The sequence below is a fragment of the Glossina fuscipes genome, unplaced genomic scaffold (assembly GCF_014805625.2).
Source record: "Glossina fuscipes isolate IAEA_lab_2018 unplaced genomic scaffold, Yale_Gfus_2 112, whole genome shotgun sequence".
In the NCBI taxonomy this organism is placed as follows: Eukaryota; Metazoa; Arthropoda; class Insecta; order Diptera; family Glossinidae; genus Glossina; species Glossina fuscipes.
Window position 1 is genome coordinate 9,496,377 of NW_023998455.1, and position 19,935 is coordinate 9,516,311.

At 34.2% G+C, this 19,935-nt stretch overlaps 1 protein-coding gene across 2 annotated transcripts; it reads right to left on the reverse strand.

Annotated features, from left to right (window-relative positions):
* Positions 1-1,048: 1,048 nt before the first annotated feature.
* LOC119639151 (eukaryotic translation initiation factor 4B) lies at positions 1,049-19,274 on the reverse strand. 2 transcript variants are annotated; one of them, XM_038036389.1, is made up of 5 exons: positions 19,149-19,273; positions 15,633-16,718; positions 12,178-12,238; positions 4,986-5,121; positions 1,049-1,066 (listed from the first exon to the last, which is right to left on the reverse strand). In XM_038036389.1, exons 1-5 carry the CDS (start codon positions 19,159-19,161, stop codon positions 1,064-1,066), a joined length of 1,299 nt encoding a protein of 432 aa, XP_037892317.1. In that variant the 5' UTR covers positions 19,162-19,273; the 3' UTR covers positions 1,049-1,063. The 2 variants fall into 2 exon arrangements, with proteins under 2 accessions (XP_037892317.1, XP_037892316.1); XM_038036388.1 differs by lacking the exon at positions 1,049-1,066 and adding an exon at positions 2,360-2,453 and having other exon boundaries at positions 19,149-19,274.
* Between the last annotated feature and the right edge of the window lie 661 nt (positions 19,275-19,935).

The following is a 19,935-nucleotide window of genomic DNA, read 5'->3' on the forward strand; positions in this document are numbered from 1 at the left end:
AAGAAGCTCGGAAAACATCCCTGTGTGCCCAAGACGTTATCTTAACCAACGTTTGAAGTGTACTCTTCATTGCGACTTTATAATTTCGTATTTGTCCAGTTCTTTCTGTAACATTAAGCAAATAAGAAAACAGAAAGAAAGATTACATGTTTCGAAATATTTTTTATTGCAGCGAGGCTGACCATTCAATACACACCACTTCGCCTAACACAATTTATTCAAAACTTTTTTAATAAAATTCGAAAACTGATGTCATGATTCAACGTAAAGAAATACTTCTCAGGGGTGACCTTACAGAGAGAGCAGATCAATACATAATTACGGTGGTAATTATTATATTTGGGTATTAATTTGCTTTTCACGATCTTATTACTCTTCGCTTATTTTCGTCATAAAGTACTAAACGTTGTACTTTGCCTCCACCGAAAAGCTTACTTTTCATGAGAAACGTTACATGAAGTGAAGTCCGGGAAATATACTAACCTGGCCCAAATTTTTAATCACAATATAACCACAATTAAACTTTCAACCTTTTGTCATAGTTATGGTTATCTTTCGTAGAAATGGTTACATGCGAAGAAAAAAGTTGCCTATACAATCCAAATTCTTGACATCAATTTGCATCGAAACACTAACACCCATTGACTTTGTAAACAAATTTGAAAAAGTTTTGCATGCAGCACTATTTCAAAAATATGGAAGGCGGTCGTGAAAATAGTCTGATCTATTTATATATTTAGAAATTAATTATTATTATATTTTAAATAGTGTCTTCGGCAGACACTTCAACGTTATCGCACAGCGAAGTAGTTAAGAGGAACGCGTATCAAGTCATTCATGGGCCAATACCCAAAACGGTAGACAACACTTTAATTACGATTGGTGTATGATTGTAACTATAGTAAGAGAACAGTCGATACAAGTAAACACTTACCGATTGGTTGAACGCCACGCAGTTGCTACTTCTCGTTGCCTCCACACTCTCACATGAACCATGTGACAATGACTGTGTTACTCGTACAGGGCCCATGCTCCGATTGACTGCTCCTGTAGGGTGTCACTATCACTTAAGATTAAAAATCCAACAGAAGAAATGCATTAGAAATAAATTAATAGCTATTCGTAGCAAAAAGTACCGAGGAATAATTCATAAATGAAGAACAAATGCCCTTTCAGTTAAATAAGAAAATTGTAATCGGTTGTGAACGAATCTTTTGTACCCATTACCAACATTCTATCTAACAAGAAAACCAAGTTTCCATACTTTATAATATTGGGTAAGCTAATGTTTGTTGCATAGGCGTGTCAGCGTTATAGGCATGTCACTTAACCAGTTTAGGTTCTTTCAAATCCTTTTAAAAACTTGTGGGCGATATCTGCATTTTTGACAACGAGAAAATGTTTACCAAGGAATTACAAAGTTGAGCAGACAAATAGATGAACAGACGGACTTGCTTAGGTACACTCTGAATTTGAAGCTGTTCAAAGGTGAATACATGTTATGGGATTTTTGGGGCCTTTTGAGCGATTGACAAAATGCGTAGGCTAGGAATGCAGAACTTTTCCATTTTTGTACATGCCCCTTAGCATTGTTCATACTGTAAGAGTTTTATAAACTTCTCTGGCTTAGCTAATGAGTAATAACAAAAGAACATCTTTTTTCTTTTTGGAAAATAGAGTTATTTTCAGAGAAGATGGTAGTGCAGGAATGTTCTTCGACTGATTTGGTTCATTTTCGATATCAATCCCAATGGTTGCACTGCAATGGCGATGGTTCCTTCTGTATGTAATGAATGTTTTGGCAAAACGAATATATCTTCACCTTTTGATAATGGATGTAAGCAACAGATGCGTTGACTGTTGCTGAATTGGTGGCTTTCCGAGCTGGCTGCATGTACAGATGTTGGATTCCATAGGGATCGGGAGTCTTCAAGCTTGCTCACACAAGCTCTTAATCTTTCTTGAGTGAGTATGGTTCGAGTAATAAAGTGCAACGTAAGTCAAGCCGCCGATCGGGATATCAGTCAGGACGTCTTACTGTCGGCCAGTCTATGGTGTTTTCTTTTGACATTCTCCAATAAATTTTAGTTGGAATTTAGGTATGTTCGACCCTAAATCCAGATGTAAAATCTTTGCTAAATTCAAAAAGAATTTACAAAACCCCCAAAACAAGTTATTTGATTACCCACACCTAACCTATTATTAAGTTTATTTCTCCTGTGAGCACATTAATAAACTCGTTTATTATAAATATTCGAGAAAGAATAATTTCATTATTTTCGAAAAGCATTTCAACTGTTTTCCCATTCGTTTATTTTATCAAATTTATTTTCTATGGTGTATTTTGTATCTACAATATGAATCATCAAAAGTTAGTTTTTAAGATTTAAATTATTTCTTCATTCCGATGTTTCCTCATCAAGTCCTGAGTACATGTTCGACGATTGTAGTATCTGTAAGAGAAAAAGGTAACTCGATTACATATCATGCACATCCTATATTTAATGCTATTTTAATAATTATATTTATAATAACGAGACTTTCTACAATCATTCGGCAAACGTAAACGTCGTGACGTCTTTGCCACTAGTTCATAAATTTTGAACAGTTTTCGTAAGGCTTGATATAAAAACAGTCTTGGTATCTGCTTGCAATACGAGATAACACAGAAAAATTTACCGGCTGTTTCCATCTGTGAATATCTTTCAAAGAAACAAGGTGGACTATAAGAAAAGAATCACGCCAATAACAACCGAAATGAATTGTTATCCAAGGTGGAGGAGACTGCAAAAACAACGGCAAAGCACGAATTGATCATACTTGTTCTCTATTGGGTGGAACTTATGAGCTGTCTTAACCTGGTCAGGCAATTAATTTACTCTATGTCTTAATGTTAAAAATTAATTAAAAAGTTAAATGGCGTAAACGAAATTAAACGTCCTTATCATCAATATGTCGTGCTCCACAACGGCTATTCAGTGAGCTTAGTTGCGATGCTTTCGTTCTTTCACTTTTGTAGGCCGGCCCTTGCTCCGTTCGACTACCATTTGCTTCGCTCTTGTCAGAGTTCTTTTAATATTCTAAGGCTTTAAAAGAGGATTGGAAAAATCACTTGACTCAACTTTTCGCTTGGATATCCGGAAAGTTTTATAAGAAAAATTACAACAAATTATCGATCAAAGTGGAGCACATATATATATTTATGTAAGTTTTAAAGCATTTTAAAAACAATTACGAATATCACGTTTATCTTGGGATGAACTTTTCTTACCCACTTCTTCAGAGTAATATATATATATATATGTGTGTTACATTGATTGAGGTTTTATTAGTCGGCCTGGTGCATTTCGTCGTTTAGAAGGCCTAAGAAAATATTTACAAACATTTGTCCGTCTATGCAAATTACAAATTTAAACAATGTAAATCTTTTTATTGTTCTGCTATAAGTTTGCGATCAACTAAAGACCAGAATTTACTACACATTGAAAAATTTCTTTGCCGGATGTGCACGTAGTTTCGAGTTCGGAAACCCATTTTTGTCTGTGATCAGGAAAATGACACTTATGAACCAAGACATCAAATTTCCACATTTTCCGCCACTTCTCAATTTTGGCACCGGTCAACTTCCCAAAGAATGACAAAAGGAATGTAGACATCGACTGCAAACTTTGCGTTCATTAAAACTATACTTTATTTGTTTTCGGATTCGTACTTGTGCGTATCCCAAACAAAACGCATGCTCTGTATTCTCCGAAGCTGGTTGTATTGAAAAGTATTGGGATACTTGAAGCAAACTTACAAGTATGACCACATTTTGTTTATTATAAGGGCTTGTAATGTAAACTGGAACATTTTCTGTAAACTTTGAGCAATAAGAAGTTCATTTACGTTAAAATTGCCTAAGAAGATTCTTTGTTCGAAATAGGCGATGCAAGCTGTGTTCACCTTCTGACACGGCAACACCTTCTGAGGAGCAAGCCAAATCCTCTTTACAACATTGCAGTTCTGCAATTGGAACGGGAAAAAGAACCCAGCCAAGACCCACGAAACCAACAAAGAAACAGAGAGAATCTCCCTACTCATAACACAGATCAGACAAAACTGTAAAAATTTCCACGCTTGTACAAAAGAGAAAAAAATTAACTGCCAATTTTTAAATAGTTAATTTTTTGTTTCCTGTTTTTTTTGTTAAGATAAATGTGGTAGATATGTAGGAATCGATGAGAGACGAACGTGATTCTTCACTTGCTTTAATTCAATTCATTCGTTTTTAAGTATAGCTTTTCTGTCTTACCTTCCTTCGAGTTTTCTTTCATGTTTTCTTGTTATCTTCTATAAATTACCTTTTGTTAACCACATTATCTTTTGTCAAAACGGTTATAACATCTAGAAAGAGGCTTCAGACCCCCCACAAATTATATACACTTTAGATTAGCATTAAATTCTGAATCAATTTAAGCATGTAGGGCAATCCATCCGTGTATGTAATGTTTGTGATAACCATTCTTCTGGTCCTTGGCTCCAAACTTGGCAGAAACATTGGAAGATTTTGGAAGCAGATTAGTATTGAAAATGTGCCAGATCGGTCGAAGAACAGTGTAACGTAACCTAATACCGCTTTTGTTTTCAAAACCGAAAAAATGTCATATTTTACTTGTTAGCTCTAACACACATAGATATACGTATAGAAGTTTGCACGCCTACTGATAAATCTATAGTACTCGTATAAAAATAGAAAAATCAGCCGAGCTGGCCTAATATTATAGAATATTAAAATTTAAGTCTTCATAAGATTCAAATTTTATAAAATAATAGGAAGTTGTTACAGACGGGTTTGTACAGAAAATGGGCGAAATCAGTCAAAGGATGTGCCAACAGCGGTAAAAAAGTTCCCATATCTATTCTAGTTGTGATCCTACATATGTAGACAATTTGAAATAATCGTCCACGTTCATAATTTAAAACAAGCTTGTTTGGGTACTTACTGGTCCAGATTGATTTAATGCGTGCTTGGGAAGAGGACGATCTGTCTTAAGCTCACGTTTATTTCTGCTCTCATCTTTCTGTTTTCCATCGCGAGCTTGATTCTTAGCAACCTTTGTTCCTTTCTTCATTTCCGACCTTAAAATAAATGCAAAATTGTAAACATCAATTTCTAGCAAACAATAACGGAAGGACTAGATTAGATTTCTTAGGTACGTGCGCTTTTTTTTCTAACGCAATGTATTTATTTATATTTATATTGCAACGTAACTGCACTTTGTGATTTTACGTATTTACTAGACTTTTTTTTTAAGCTCATCCCACTCAATTGCAGAAACTCATATTTACAAAGTGTTAGCGTTGCTTCAGGTCTTCTCCATATTAAATTTCAATTATTAAAATTCAATTGTCCCGAATCGTCTAACTTTACCTTCTGCAAACGGTCTATTGATATACCCTTTTTACAAGCGAGTTACCAATACTAAACGTCATTGGGACATTTTGATGCTAATCCCTTTGTACCTGTGAAATGTTCTGCGAATTCTTGCTAATCTATCCAGGAGTCGCCAGCTGCGCGGGCACGTAAAGTATTCCGAATTTGTATTTGGTTTTAAAATTTTTAGAATAATATGTATAAGGAATATTCGTAACAATATTTGTAAAAATGTCACATTGCCACAGTTGTGATTTGCTTGTCTAAGTAAGAAATTTATGTAGAAATAACTCCAATTGTTGTCAAAGTACTTTGCAAGTCTCTGGATGTGCATAATAAAGAATAGTAAAAATCTTAAAAGAAAGAAGAGATAAATTTGTTATTCACGAGAGTAAAGATAATAAACTGTTCGAAGTTGTGCTTTATGGTTTGGAAGGAGTTACAACTAAAAAAGCTAAAGTCGACTTCATTGTGCTCAACTTTAAGTGCAATGATCATTGGAAACTGCTTTTTAATAATCCTTTTGGAGGATACTATTTTCATGGTTTATTTTGAAAACTGTACAGCACGTTTAAATGCGTTGCGCTGAAACGTTGTTCCACTCTTGCTCACGTCATGCGAAAACAGAAAGGAAAGCTATTTCAGTGACGAAACGTTCAAATGTTTCAACATATCGGATGCTTTTGTAGTACAGGACTGCTGATCGTCCTTATAATTCTATCGTAGGGTGTGCGAATTGCATTGAAAACAATACCCACTTCGTGGTCTTTTTATACAAATAAGACACAAATTGAATAATGCAAACCCTGCTCAGAGAGCAAAGTTCTAGAATAACTCTTCTTCAGGTTGATTTTTTGTCGAGCAATATAACTTGACGTTTTTAGCTCTCATCATAGAGCTAATGTAAGATTTGTTGATAATATATCCCGCTAATGTTAATAATTCGGTCATTTCAATGAATGTGCAACATAAACAGTCATTTGCCTCAGTTCTTAAGGGTAATGTTAATGTTTGCACAGAAAATGAAATCACTTTTGATGTTGGTAACAATCGTAAGGTGTTTACAATTGAAAAAGAACAATTTCCTGCAGACACAATAAGCTAGCAGATATTTTTGTTCAACTGTTCAAAATATTTTGTCAAAATCATTTCAGGCCGCAATAAATCCATTGATCTTCTTAATATTTCAATCAACCGTAGCACCAACATATGTTTACTTCCCCAAACTTGGTTAAAATACTCCGACGATTTGGACCTTTCGAACTGTACTTGTCCTGACAGGACGAATTAGTAAAGTGGGGGAGTTTAATCCACAGTATCTTGGTATTCCACGAAATTCCGTCTGATAGAATTTAAATTAAATTTGATAGAATTTAAAACGTGGATCTGGATACTCGCAGTGGTAATGGAAATTCCTTGGGGTTCATTAGAGTCTATTTTCCTCACGGATCCTGTTCATGTGAGCTTAAGAGTATACTTAAAACGCAGTCACGCAAAACTTTGAACCGAAAGGGTGATTTTGTTATAAGTGATTTTCTTATAAGTGTCAAGCTTCGGAATCGGTGCTTTACAAGAGCAAATTTTATCGAGAAATGTTTTGAATGAAATCACAACTTTTTTTTCGACGACTATTTTACACACCAACCGAACCGACTTGTGTACTCCTTTTTTGGATTTAGTCCTGAACGGTATACCGACGCTTATTGCTATTCCGACCATTGATTAGTCATATTTTCTTCGAGTTTCTAAGCAATCATAAACGAAAACTTTACTAATGGGCTATAGCAAAACTAATTGGAAAAGTCATCGTCATTTCCTTTACAATTCCTTTAGTGACCAATGAAGCTGTATCAATTGTGCATTCGCAGCAGATAATTTACCCACCAGTATCAACCTACTTACTATAAGCATAGCAGACGTTGTTCGACGCTCAATACCCAAAATATCACATTACATAATCCAAATTTAGCGTAAGCAAAAGATATTTCCTAAAAATTTATTATTTTTCAGGCTCCATCATGTAAAAGTAGAAATTACACCTTGTCTTCATATATAGGCTTGCTTTTCCTAATAACTTCTATATTTGTTAGAGTCTAAAAAATAAACTTAGATTCATATGTCCTAGTGTTAATCTGTCTACTAAGCGGCTACTTTTGGTCAATTTTCATCACACAATGTTAAAAATTAAGCCTTTCTTCGAAAAGCTTACTATTCGTTTTATATGCAATCACGTCCAAGAACTGACCCATATAGTAAATTTGATTTCTTTATCAATTTACCATTATAATCCAATTTTCACCATGAAATATTGAAAATTATACCTTTCTACCATATAACGATTCAATTTTGTTGGGGACGTTTATAAAAACGGGTTCAAAAAATCGAACCCGAATCAAATTTTTCACATCACCTTAGAATGTCGAAACACTATTACTTAACAAGTTTTGCCGATAGATTTTCAAAATATTGTGTTACGGTAGACATTATAATCTATTATAATAGTCCTTAATGGCTTCGAGGTTCCTTAAGTATCGGGACAATATACTTTTTCTGTGTCCGATATAAAGTCTCTTGTGACTGAAGCTCTCCTGCCACAGAACGTGTGGCTAATACCGCGGTGGCGAGAATTGATTCAATTTCGATTCATGTCTCAAAGAAGGACTACATAAGTAGTCTATAGCCCTTATACGTTTAATGTATGAAACAAGCTCAAGTAAGAAAATATAGGCCTAAAAGATGTTCGCTATGAAGCAACTCGATTTTGGCTTGCACAATTAGCTCATGCGCTAAAATTCAATATTTTCCAAGCGGTTGGAAATTAGCAAAACTTTTTCCCACCTATTAGACAGAAATGTCGTTGACAATTTTCTCCTGAGTTCTCCACACAAGGTTTTTAAATTGTTATTAAAGGCAAAGGTCCAATGTTGTACTCGATTTTCTTTCCTGACTTTCAAAAACATAATGATTGTCACGTTGGTTTATAAGCCCATGGTATAGCAGCGTTTAAGCCACAGTAAACTGGAAACTACACTCTATGGGCAGCTTCCACTAATATATGTGATTGTTATAAGCATGCTAAGCTGTTAAATTGAAACATAGCTCAAAAGCCTAAGGAATTTCAAGTTACCCCAAGGTTATTATCATGTTAGAAATGCAAATTTCGCATTTGCAGCACACGTCGTTGTTAGCCAACCTTTCAACATTACATAAACTTCCAATAGATGTCGACATAAAAATGGTTCACATCCTTGGTTTATTCATTGACGAATTGTTGATGTCTGTTTCAAACACTGGCCATATTTCGTTGCAATATTCGTAAATATATCAAAATGCACAAAAAATGGAATCATTCATATAACATGCTGGTTATACTTTTAACTGGCGACTTTTACACAAACAATATTTGTTGCATACAGTTTATTAGTTTATTTCATATGTTGGTGTGTTACATCACATTCTCATTTACGTCAAATGCCTACTTTGTCCAATAATTTTATATTTCTTGACTTTTGCATTAAAAATTAATAATTTAATGAAACATACACACATTAAAACACGACCACATTTAGACGATGCCAAACATGGACTGTTTAAAACTACCGGTCCAATGGGATCAGTGTATTACTACATTCTTTTGTTTTTGTCTTTTTTTCTTTGTAAGGGTAAGCAAAAGAATCCAATTATAAGCGGAATTAATAGTTAACCGCTACATGACGCAAATGATAAGACCACCGCTGGCATATTTGTCTTTCAGGTCATTGTCTTTTAGACGACGTCCAATGACAAAAGGAAACTGACAAAACACACACAAAACCCTGCTCTAACTACGTAGACGCCACATCGTTACAGAATCAAACACTAACTTAAATTCACCAATGCTACCCAGTAACTTATTGTGCTTTTTTTCGCTTATTGGGCAGTAGATATCATTATTAAACGATCTTTGAGCAAGTATTCACTTTTGTTTTCCTCTGGCGATCTTTTCTTCTAACTTACAAATCACCGTCGACGGTCTATTAAATTTGCGCAAATTTCCTCCTCTTATTGGTCGTGCTGACCTACATCCCAATTCTCAACCATAGTCACAAACGGCTCCTGTGTACAAACATTCGATTAAAAAAGGAAAAATAGCGAAACCAATTAAAGTGAAGAGATGGAGCAAGAGAAGTAGAACTAATACAAAACGGAACGGAAAACTGTATACAGTAAAAGGTTCTTATTCGCGGGCTATACGTTCCATAAAAATGCCGCGAATACAGAAACCGTGAATACGAAATGGGAATTTATAGGGGATACGTTCTTAGGTGACAAAATAAAAAAAAATTTAATTAAGTTTTTGAACATTTTGATAAATTATCTTCAGGCTTAGGTAGTGGTTTGAAGAATTTTGTAATTTTCCCTTGCTTGGCAGTTTTTAAAAGCTCCTTCAATTCAGACTGATGAAGACTTTTCAAATTAAATGTCACATTTCCAGTGCTTGTTGAAGCCTCTTCTTGAATGGGCGGTGAGCTTAATACTTCCTCCAAGTCGGTTTCAGTCAAATCTTCATCTTGCGATTCAAGCAATTCCTGAATGTCACTTGATTCTATCTGTTCGAACCCATCTCGTTCTATTCCATTCGCGATTTCGGCTATGTTTGCAGTCAAAGTTTGAATTTGCACAGACTCTTCGTCATTTTCCGCAGTCAGAGCACGCCACAGTTTTTTCCAGGGTGACTTCAAAGTGTGTGGCTTCAGTTCTTCCAATGATTCTTTTATGTTTACGATTTATTTTGCTACGTCAAATTTCTTCCTGCATTCCATAACATTCATATCAGGATTACGTTCCATATTATCCAACATGATTTTGAAGGTTCGTCTAATGCAATAGAGTTTAAAGGCCCGGATTATTCCTTGGCCCATAGGTTGAAGCAAAGCCGTCGTGTTGGGAGGTAAAAATGTTACTTTTATGTTTGGATGCGTAGTTTCAAGTTCGCGAGGATGACCTGGTGCGTTTGCCAAAACTAGAAGTGCTTTAAAGTCTAAATTCTGTTTTTTTAAATATGTTTAAATATGTAAAGAAATTTATAGCCGCGAATATGGGAATTGGATCGCATTTTTTTAATCCGCAAATAGTGAAGCCGCGAATAAAGGAAGCGCGAGTAAGGAGCTTTTACTGTATAATAAAGTAAAATAAGAAGCAATATAATCACGAAGAGCTAGAAACAAAATTCATGACAATAGTGCCATTGCAACCATCGGAGGAAATTCACACAGGCATTGTCGCGGATTTACTAATTATTACTTACTTATGACACTACAAATCTCTAAAATTTAAATTAATTTAATTCAGGTTGTTTTGGTTAAAAATACGAGTTTTCCATTTTTTTTTAAAGAATTATTCTGATGTTGTCGGCGATTTTCTGACCAGAGGATGGCGTGTCTTTTATATCGAAATATTTCTAGCGGAAACATTTCGACACATTGGTCTTGGTAAATGTTTTTAACACAAAAATCAATAATAACAGTAAATGTAATAGAAGCCATGAAGGTGACAAACCGTTATCGCCAAAATAATACTGTAATATATAAAATTTTCAGAAGTTTAACTTTGTTTTTGAATCCATTTTTAATAGAAATAAACCCCACGCCTTTTTTTATACTCTACGCCTATAGTAATAGGTATAAGTTAGTGTGGGCGTATGTAACACGCAGAAGGGCTTAAGATAAACCAACCTGTTATTATACTTATCGATTCGGAATCATTATCTGCATTGATCTAAGCCTGTCTGTCCGTCTGTAGTCCATGTAATTTGTGTTGAAGCTGCAGGTGGTAATTTTTGAGATATTTCGATGAAATTTGGTACAGTGACGTCTTTCGATCCAAGGACGAACGCTATTGAAAATGGTTTGGGTTGGTCCATTTTTTCGACGGAAATGGTTCTTTTCAAAATTTCTCAGCAATAGCGCCTTACTAGTAGTATATGGACATTCTACGTTCGTATGGAAACTTCAGATCGGCTGAGGCAATTTTTTATCGAGAGCTAAAGTTCACACGACAAAAAGGTATAATTTTCAATGGTTCATGAAGAAAATTATATCGTAATAGTAATTTACAAAAAAACAAAAATAACTGTACCAGATTTGGACTTTCTCGGCCTATTTTTTGTATACCACCTTAATTAGGATTTTCACAAGAAAGCAAAAAAATCCAATTTTTAATATGCGATGGTGAAAATTGGGCTATAACGTTATAGTAATATCATAAAAAAATTAACTCGCGCTTTAATGTGTTGTCGATAGGATTAGCTACGCCGAAGTTGCGCGACCCTAAAAACCATTTGTTACAAGAAATCTTCATTAATTGTCTAAATCCACCTTGCACATTTAGAAGAGCAAATTATATTATATTGGCCGCATAGTTTTAGTCGTGTTTGGTTTTCGCTGACATTTCAGAGCTGTAAATATTTACCACCAACGCCATTTTTTACGAACATATGTGTTTTATTACACACGAAGTAGGCCTGGAAAATTCTATAGTAGAAGTAGCGCCAAAAATTTTGCGTTCGTGCTAACAGATAATTTAGAAAATAATGTTCGTATCGTACTCTCGTCTGTCTTATTCTGGAAAAAGTTTATAGTTCACAATTTGGCTCACCGATTACATATTAACCGTATGTAAGAGTTTTGATTGTAATTTTTTTTTTATCTACAAATTAAAGCAATTTTTGTATTCCGTTTCATTTAAAGTAATGATTAATATATTCGAAGAGTTTTACTTACCTTTCAATTTTTCCATTTCCCTTATTGTAATTGTTTGATTCCCTGTATTCTCTTCGGTTGTCTGAAAAGAAGAAATACTAAATACGTAATTTAAAGTTATACAACATGTAATAAATGCGTTTCAATTGCTGCTGTGGCTACTCTTCCATTTCCGCAATTAATAAAATGGATGGTTCGCCCCAAAAGTAAATCTTGTTATCCGAAGTCTATTAATAGGCTAAATTCCAATTCTTACATTTTTTTGAATATGATAGAAAATGTTTTATGAAGACCTAAATAAAACACGCCTAGGCGCAAAGGAAATTGAGATTTCCGATATATTGCGCTCGTTGACTTATTTACAGTATGTCTGCAAGGCGCTACGTTACTTAAATTTATAAAAATTTAAACTTTTTTATTGAGACATTTAAAATAAGAGGGTGATAGTTAATTCAGGTTGTGCTTTATAGAAGTTCTCTTAAGGGCGGTTTGACTATTGCACTTTTCATGTTTACTGGACTGCTAACCCTATCGATTTCAAGTAGATCAACATTTTCCCGCTACCACTTTTACATAAAACATAGAAATTATAAGCAAGAAAACAAAGTAGTATATACGATAAATAGTATTATGAATAAAGTGCCATTATTCCTTAGACTTTGCATCTATGTAAATGTGCCAAATACGTTTTCAATAAGCATACATACGACATAATATCGCGGGTTCCGTCAAGGATTTTAAATTCTGATCTCTCATCGTTTGTCAATATTGGAAATATGATCTTCATTCGCGCCAAAAGCTTTATATAAAAATAAGCCTTTCACAAAGTCCAGTCGTACGATAAAAGTAATTCTTCCATGAAAGCCGCTACTACCTAATATCGAGGCTACTGTTAGTATGTACAGTTTTAGGACAGCAATTGGAATATTTTATATCACCGAACACAATTAGTTACAATATTTCCAATGTCTAATTTTATGCACTGCATAATTATTTGAGGTACTCTATTTCGTACTTTGATTAATTATTTGTGCCGGAAAAGATCTTATACTCTTATTGGTACGAGAAATCTAGTTTAATCTTGATTGAAAAATAATTGAATTGTAATTAGTTAATGATTAATTTTTGATTTACAAGCCTAAACCAATTTTCGCGTTTAATTCGCTTTCCCCATCAACTAGCTAGCTTGGCGCAAGACAAGTTTTTAATTAATCAAAACTAAGATGTCTTGTTAGATATACTTAGTACTGTAACTCACATATTTATATATTCCGAATTTCTTGGACTAAAGAATATATAGCGTTCAACTACACATATAATGCACAGCAAATATTGTTCTATAAATGTTTACTCATGGATGGATATTTTTCTTATAACTTAGATTGAATTAAACATGTACCTTTTTACAAGAAATCTTTCGCTACTTTTCGGATAAAATCATTACGCTAACACTGCAGAGCTTCTGAGATTTCTAGGCAAAAAAAATCGTTTAAATGATTTTTACTGGTCTGTTTTAAACACAGCGAAATAAATGTTGGTTGGACGGCGAGTTACGAGTAAATGTTTCCAGTGCTTTCTCCTAAGTTTTCTTACTTCTTGCTGAATCGTTAAAAATGTGTTCCGTCTCGGAACGGTTGCGATGGAAACGCTGATTTTCCTGTTCATCATTTCTCGCATTGCCAAACGCAACGCATTACATTATTTGACTGGAGGTCGAGTTATGCCCTCAGATGTGCACCTTCACGAATCTTGGGACGCTATCGTTTCCATTCATTATTGCAATCCATAGAAGCATATTAACCATAATGTGACTATGACGAATAAAGTAATATTAACAGTGTACTAAGAATCGTTTACTAAGCGTAATTCTATTGTATGCATTTTGGAGCAAATTGCCTTACTGTGCTATAACTATAGGATTTTTGTTCTTTTACATTGGGCGCACATATAAATAATTAATTAAATAGAACAATCTTCGAAAGTCCTTTAATACCTACGTACAATTTCTTTGGAAGGTAAAAAAATTTGATCGGATTTAATTAATACTATAATTCAATCATGTTGTATACACATGGAGATTTTTCCTGACATTTACATATAACTACTAAACCCGAACTAATTTCGGGATAATCATTGTCGCGTTTTATTTACTTTTACACTCTATAACTCTTGTGTTTGCGCAAATATTGTACAGAACCCAGGGGAACTCAAGATAGACGGCAACGCTTTTTATTACAGTTGATTCAGAATCAGCTTCTAGGGATGAGTGTACATGTATTTTTGTGTTCAAGCTAGGAATTGAAATTTCGAGAAATTTACTGCTCCCACTTGTTTTGGTCTGAGAAACGATTGCGTACGAATTGAATCGGAGCTTTCTTTCCATCTGTCTACAAGTGGTTACGATAGGTACACTAGCACGTCCATAATTAACGATAACATTTCAATTGTAATTTAATTCCGATTTATGTTGAATTCTCTTGTAATTGGGTGAAAAACATGCTAATATGCTGGGAATACGTTGGAATTAAATTTTTGTCGTTAACCATTTGCGGGCAGCAAAATTTTAATAAAGTGCAAAAAATGACAGTCAATTTATTTATTTGATTAACCACGTTTTTATATTAATTAATCGACTTTAAAATTTTAATGTTACATTATTCATGTCACTTCGGATCAAAGAAAATGAACGCTATAGCATTTAACCACGCGAACGTTCCAATTATTATGGGCATAGTATTAAGCCGATCGACACAATTTTCGGACCGAAAATGAAACTGATCCTAATGAACATCTTGATCATAGATATTAAAAATAGTCATTACAGGGTCCGAAATTATAGGGGAGAACATGAAAAAAGTCGGTGGTTTCCTAAGTTCGCATTAGTTTCTTCAACGTGGTGGGCGTGCTTTTATCATCTAAATCCTACAAGCATTTTAATAACTTATTTCTACAGCAGTATTATTTTGAATTGTGTTTATAATGACAACTTATCTTTATACTTTTTGCACCTTTTATCTTTTTTAGACGTCTTTCAAATCAGCTAAAACTTGAAAATGTTCCATAGTTTTTGGGGTTGATACATTGTCTCTAGGATTTACATCTATCGCAAAGTTTATTGTTAACAATTAAGAGAAAGTGTCCAACTAATGAACGCAAGGGCAGAAACCGATACGCCATTCTGAATCCCTTTCCGTGTTCCGAACAGACTTGGAAAAAACAAGCGTTCAGCATTTATAAAAACAGTAAAGATAACCTAGCCCTAATATATGCCTAGATATATGGAAAGATACGCTACTCAATATTTTTAGGTTGCAAGATTTTTTTTAATTTGACGATATAACTGAAGTTATAACATTCGAAAACAAAATGGATGATTAAAACACTAGAGTTTAAAATAGGAAAACCACTAAGTTTTCAAGTTTACCGTTTTTAACAAAAATTTCATTAAAAATTAAATAAAAAGAGAAATAAATTACCTTTATTGTCGACATTCCTATTTGTATCTCCTTTATGGCGCCAATTAGTCTCCGAGTTAGAATTTTCCTTATCAAGCTTTTCAAGTTTGAGTTCCTTTATCTTTTCGCATACGTCAGCATCGTGTTGCAAAATTTCTTTTTTTCTGTATTCTGCTAACCGTTCCTCAATTTCCATATCTCTTGCCGTGGTATCAACAGGTTTCGCTGAACCGAAAACTTTTTCAGAAGATACTCCGCATGGTTTGATAAAATTTTCGGATTTGTTTGAAGGCTTTAGCTCGAATTCAGCGTCTGGCTGCGCCACAATTTCTGGAAGAGGCAGTGTACGCGGTTTCAAATTTAATTTTGGTCTTTCTTGCACAGATTCTTCCATTAACGATAAGGCTTTGGAGGATTGTCTTTTCGGTGAAACGTCTGGAATATTGGAACGGTTGCCTGCTCTCCATGAGCCGGGATTATTAATGTCTGCATTAAGTTTTTTATCTTTAAAACTCCGGTCGAAATTATTACTAAGATTATTAGAATCGTTATTATCTCTTCTCCAGTTATTAGATTCCTTACTTTCCGCGTAATGACCGCTGTTATCAAAGCCACGCCTGCTTCCTTTCGGTCCTTTGTTGTGTTGCTCAGTTTCATTAGACAAATCTATTCGCACTCGACGCCCTTTTATGGAAGGGTCAGGCAAACTTAAAACTTGAATTAAATCATCTCTTGTTTCTAGTTCGACGTAGCCAAATCCTCTTACTCGTCCGGATTCACTGTCCTCACGAGGCAACCGTACGGACAATATGGTATACGAATTTAGATACTCATATATATCATCCTCACTTATATCGAATGGCAAATTTGTTAGATATGCTATATATGGCGGTTTGTGCGGGATAGCGCCATCGTCAAAAATCCGACTTGCTCTTGGGGCTGTCGGAAGTTGATAAACTAGTGGTAAAGCAGTTGTGCCGTCGTCACTATCTTCTGCATCGAAGTTCCGGATCTTCTTCGCTACTTGCGTCGTACCGACCGGAGCGTCACCATTTGATAAAAATGATTGAAGAGATATAACAGTGCCCTTCTTTTTTCCTTTTTTACCTAAAAAGAGTTGTATAATTATATATAGAGAAAATGAAAGCACCAAAAAACAAGCATTTCATTAACAGTGCAACATACAACCAAGAAAATTGTATTCGGCTATGGCTGAATCTACCAGCTACCAGCTCTATCTTAGAAAAACGAAAAAAATGAAATTTCGATACTTCATAAGAATCTGTTGAGAACTGATGCAGTAATGCAAAACGTATCAGAAGGTACGACTTCACGCTTCAAATGTCCTTAATAACTGCAATTTATGAGAATCAAATTTTTTTCATCTTCTTAAATTCCTGCGCCGAAATGTGAGATCGCTTATAACACTTGACAAAAGTGTTTTTTTGCGTTGTTTGTCTCCTAAAATTGTTAATTGTAATACATTATTATACAATAAATTTGAACTTTCATTACAGTTCGACGCAACTACTACGGATTATTTTCTATATATGCTACAGGTAGAGCTATGCGCTATTGAATGTTCGGTCCGACAAAATCAAATGAGGAAATTCTGTATTTATTTTTTCCGACATTTTTCTTAGCTATAGTTGATTGAGGATGGAGAGGTTCTTGATATTATTTTTCAATGAACAATAACCCACTGCGCATTTGATCTAGTAAGAAAAACGAAAACAGAAGTAAGACGAATCTAGCTGATTGGAATAGTACTTAATTTCATTAAAAAAAGATTATATTCGGTTAAGTTTATAATATAAACAATGTCTTCCTTTCTTCATCTGCGCATTGATTCGAGGTCATCTATACGTCTGTTCTTCCGCCATGATATTTCTCACTTAATTATTGCTTTGCTGTTAATGATCTAGCTAAACAGTCCCAGATATGAATTGTGGCTCTCTTTCTGACGGGTCTTTGGTGCGCGCAGTTGATCCCACAGAAAATACCTTTAAAGAAAAGCCATACGTAAAATGACCGAAGCGTCTATCCATCAATACTTCTTTTTTAAGTTATTGACCAGAAAATATGCCAATTTTCTATTCAACGTCCTTTGATAAGAAAAGTAGGCGTCGTGACTTGAGCTACTTTATTTTGCAAATAATGATTTACTAAACTGTTAAAGACCTTGAATGAAATCTGCTAAGGAATATCTCCATTGTAACGTCAGGAATGGGATAAAAGGGAAAATATTGACGGAATAGCTGTTGAGAAATATTTTATGCATTGCGTTTATTAAACAAAAAAAATAAAAAAATGTTATTGCACGGTGCTTTTAACAAATCACGTCAATCTTTTTAGGAAAGCGTCAATTATTTAAGTAATAGTGATTAAAAAATTAAAACCATTGCGAAGTTTCATTTTTTTTGGCCAATTTTTGCTATTTTTTCAAATAATATACCAAGCAAGAACATTGTGCTAATCAATTGCTTATAATTTCCGTGGGCGTACTCCCTCTTTTCAAGTGGGGCGAAACATGTGATTTGGAATATTAAAAAAAATGCTACAAGGAACTTTACGACGGATGTGTTGCGTAATTGCATAGATAAAATTTTAAAAGCAGGGTAAGTCGGCTATCCAAAAAATTATTTTGGAGTAGCTTTCAGGTCCCATATGTGTCTTATTTCTTTTTATCATCACCTTTATTTCCCTTATTGAAAATCATAGTCAATAAATTAAGATTTTTCTAAGTTTCGTCTCACTGTTTCTTTTCGATACCATTTTGAAATATAATTTTGGTCAAAAAGAATGATCGCATTGAATCGTTTATGCACAAAGTCTAACTTATGGCTTATTTTGTGCTGCTGCACAATTGTACGAAAAAGATAAGCAATTTCTTAGAATTAATTAAAATAAGTAGGTTTGCACACACGCAGAAATAAGTAATCGGAAGATGGAGCCAGCTCCCAATAAGGAAGCGAAGCGTAAAGCCCCAAAAAATTAGAGTCCGATCCACTAGCTTATGTGCAAAGTTAGCCTTAGCACTAATCTATATAAAGAAGCGATCGGATTTACATATCGCAGATATCAGAAATATATGGAAATTGCGATGGTTTATACGCATGACCTCAGCGCATTTATGCATCATAATCATGTTAAATGAAATGCGTATCTCTCCAACTTATCCAAAGATCTGAACTGGCAGTAAACAAAGACGAGCGAGTATACATACATAGTTATTAATGTATGTGCGTATGTATACACATTTTAAAAACCCCAATAAGCTGCAATAACTTTCTTCTAGCGGCCTTGCATGTTAGTATTTGGTTAAGTTACGATCCCACACTCCAGATAATATACATAGAAAGCAGGCAGCACCACACATACGGCAAAATTGTTTTCTCCATTGTACAAATACACATATTATCGCCAAATTCGATAGCCGTATTGCTTGCACGAATTTTTTTTTTTGCCTTTATATATAAGATCCATTTTATTCAAAACAATTTTCGCATTTTAGAGATACATTTTCTTATAACAAACCTGATGAAGACATTTTATAACACTTTATAATAATTTATTAGCGGAAGCAAACTTCTAAAACTCGAAAACCACGTCTACAAAAACTTCAATATAGTAGTAAGGAAATACCAGATTAACGCAAAGTCGTAAAAAGTAGCCATAAGAATTGCTGTGAAGGTAAAAACCTAGCATATTTATAAGGCTTTGCAACCCTAAGAAACTAAAAACAGCTGATTTGCTGCTAAAATTTCTCGCGTTAAGAGAACACGTGATAATAAAATAGAAACGAATCAAAATGACTTTCAACGGAACATCAATATGCATTCACAAACCAATCAAACCAGAGTATAAAAATAGAGCAAAACAAGCAAGTACTTATATGCATCTTTAGTAGATTTTACGATATTTGGTTACAAAATAAAATAATATATCAGTTTTACATTGTATCACAGATATAATACTATTTTTAGGGATATATATTTTATTTTTTTGAATAATTGCTCATACTTTTGTAATCGTTCACATGAAATTAGAATCAAAAGTCTATACACACTACATTTTGTATGTATATGATTTTTCGCCAATTGTGATGGAAGCACGGCCTAATAACGGCAATTTTTCAAATAGGCGGGGGAAGGGAGATTTCATTCAGCAAAAATGGAAAACTCGTAAACGTAAAGTTTTTTTGAAATAATAACTTAAAGAAAGAGAGCTAACCGTCACAGAAAATTGAAGAGCAGTTCGGTTTGGCAAAATGAAATCTTGTGGCAGTATTTTCAGTTAAACAGGCCGATTGATTTGGCTATTT

Bases quoted from the DNA above. Each gene is read 5' to 3' on its own strand.
- LOC119639151 (XM_038036388.1), bottom strand. The intron at 5,122-12,177 runs GTAAGTAAAACT...ATTTATTTTAAG, and splicing joins GGAAATGGAAAAATTGAAAG to GTCGGAAATGAAGAAAGGAA. The intron at 2,454-4,985 runs GTAAGTACCCAA...TTTCTCTTACAG, and splicing joins CATTAAATCAATCTGGACCA to ATACTACAATCGTCGAACAT.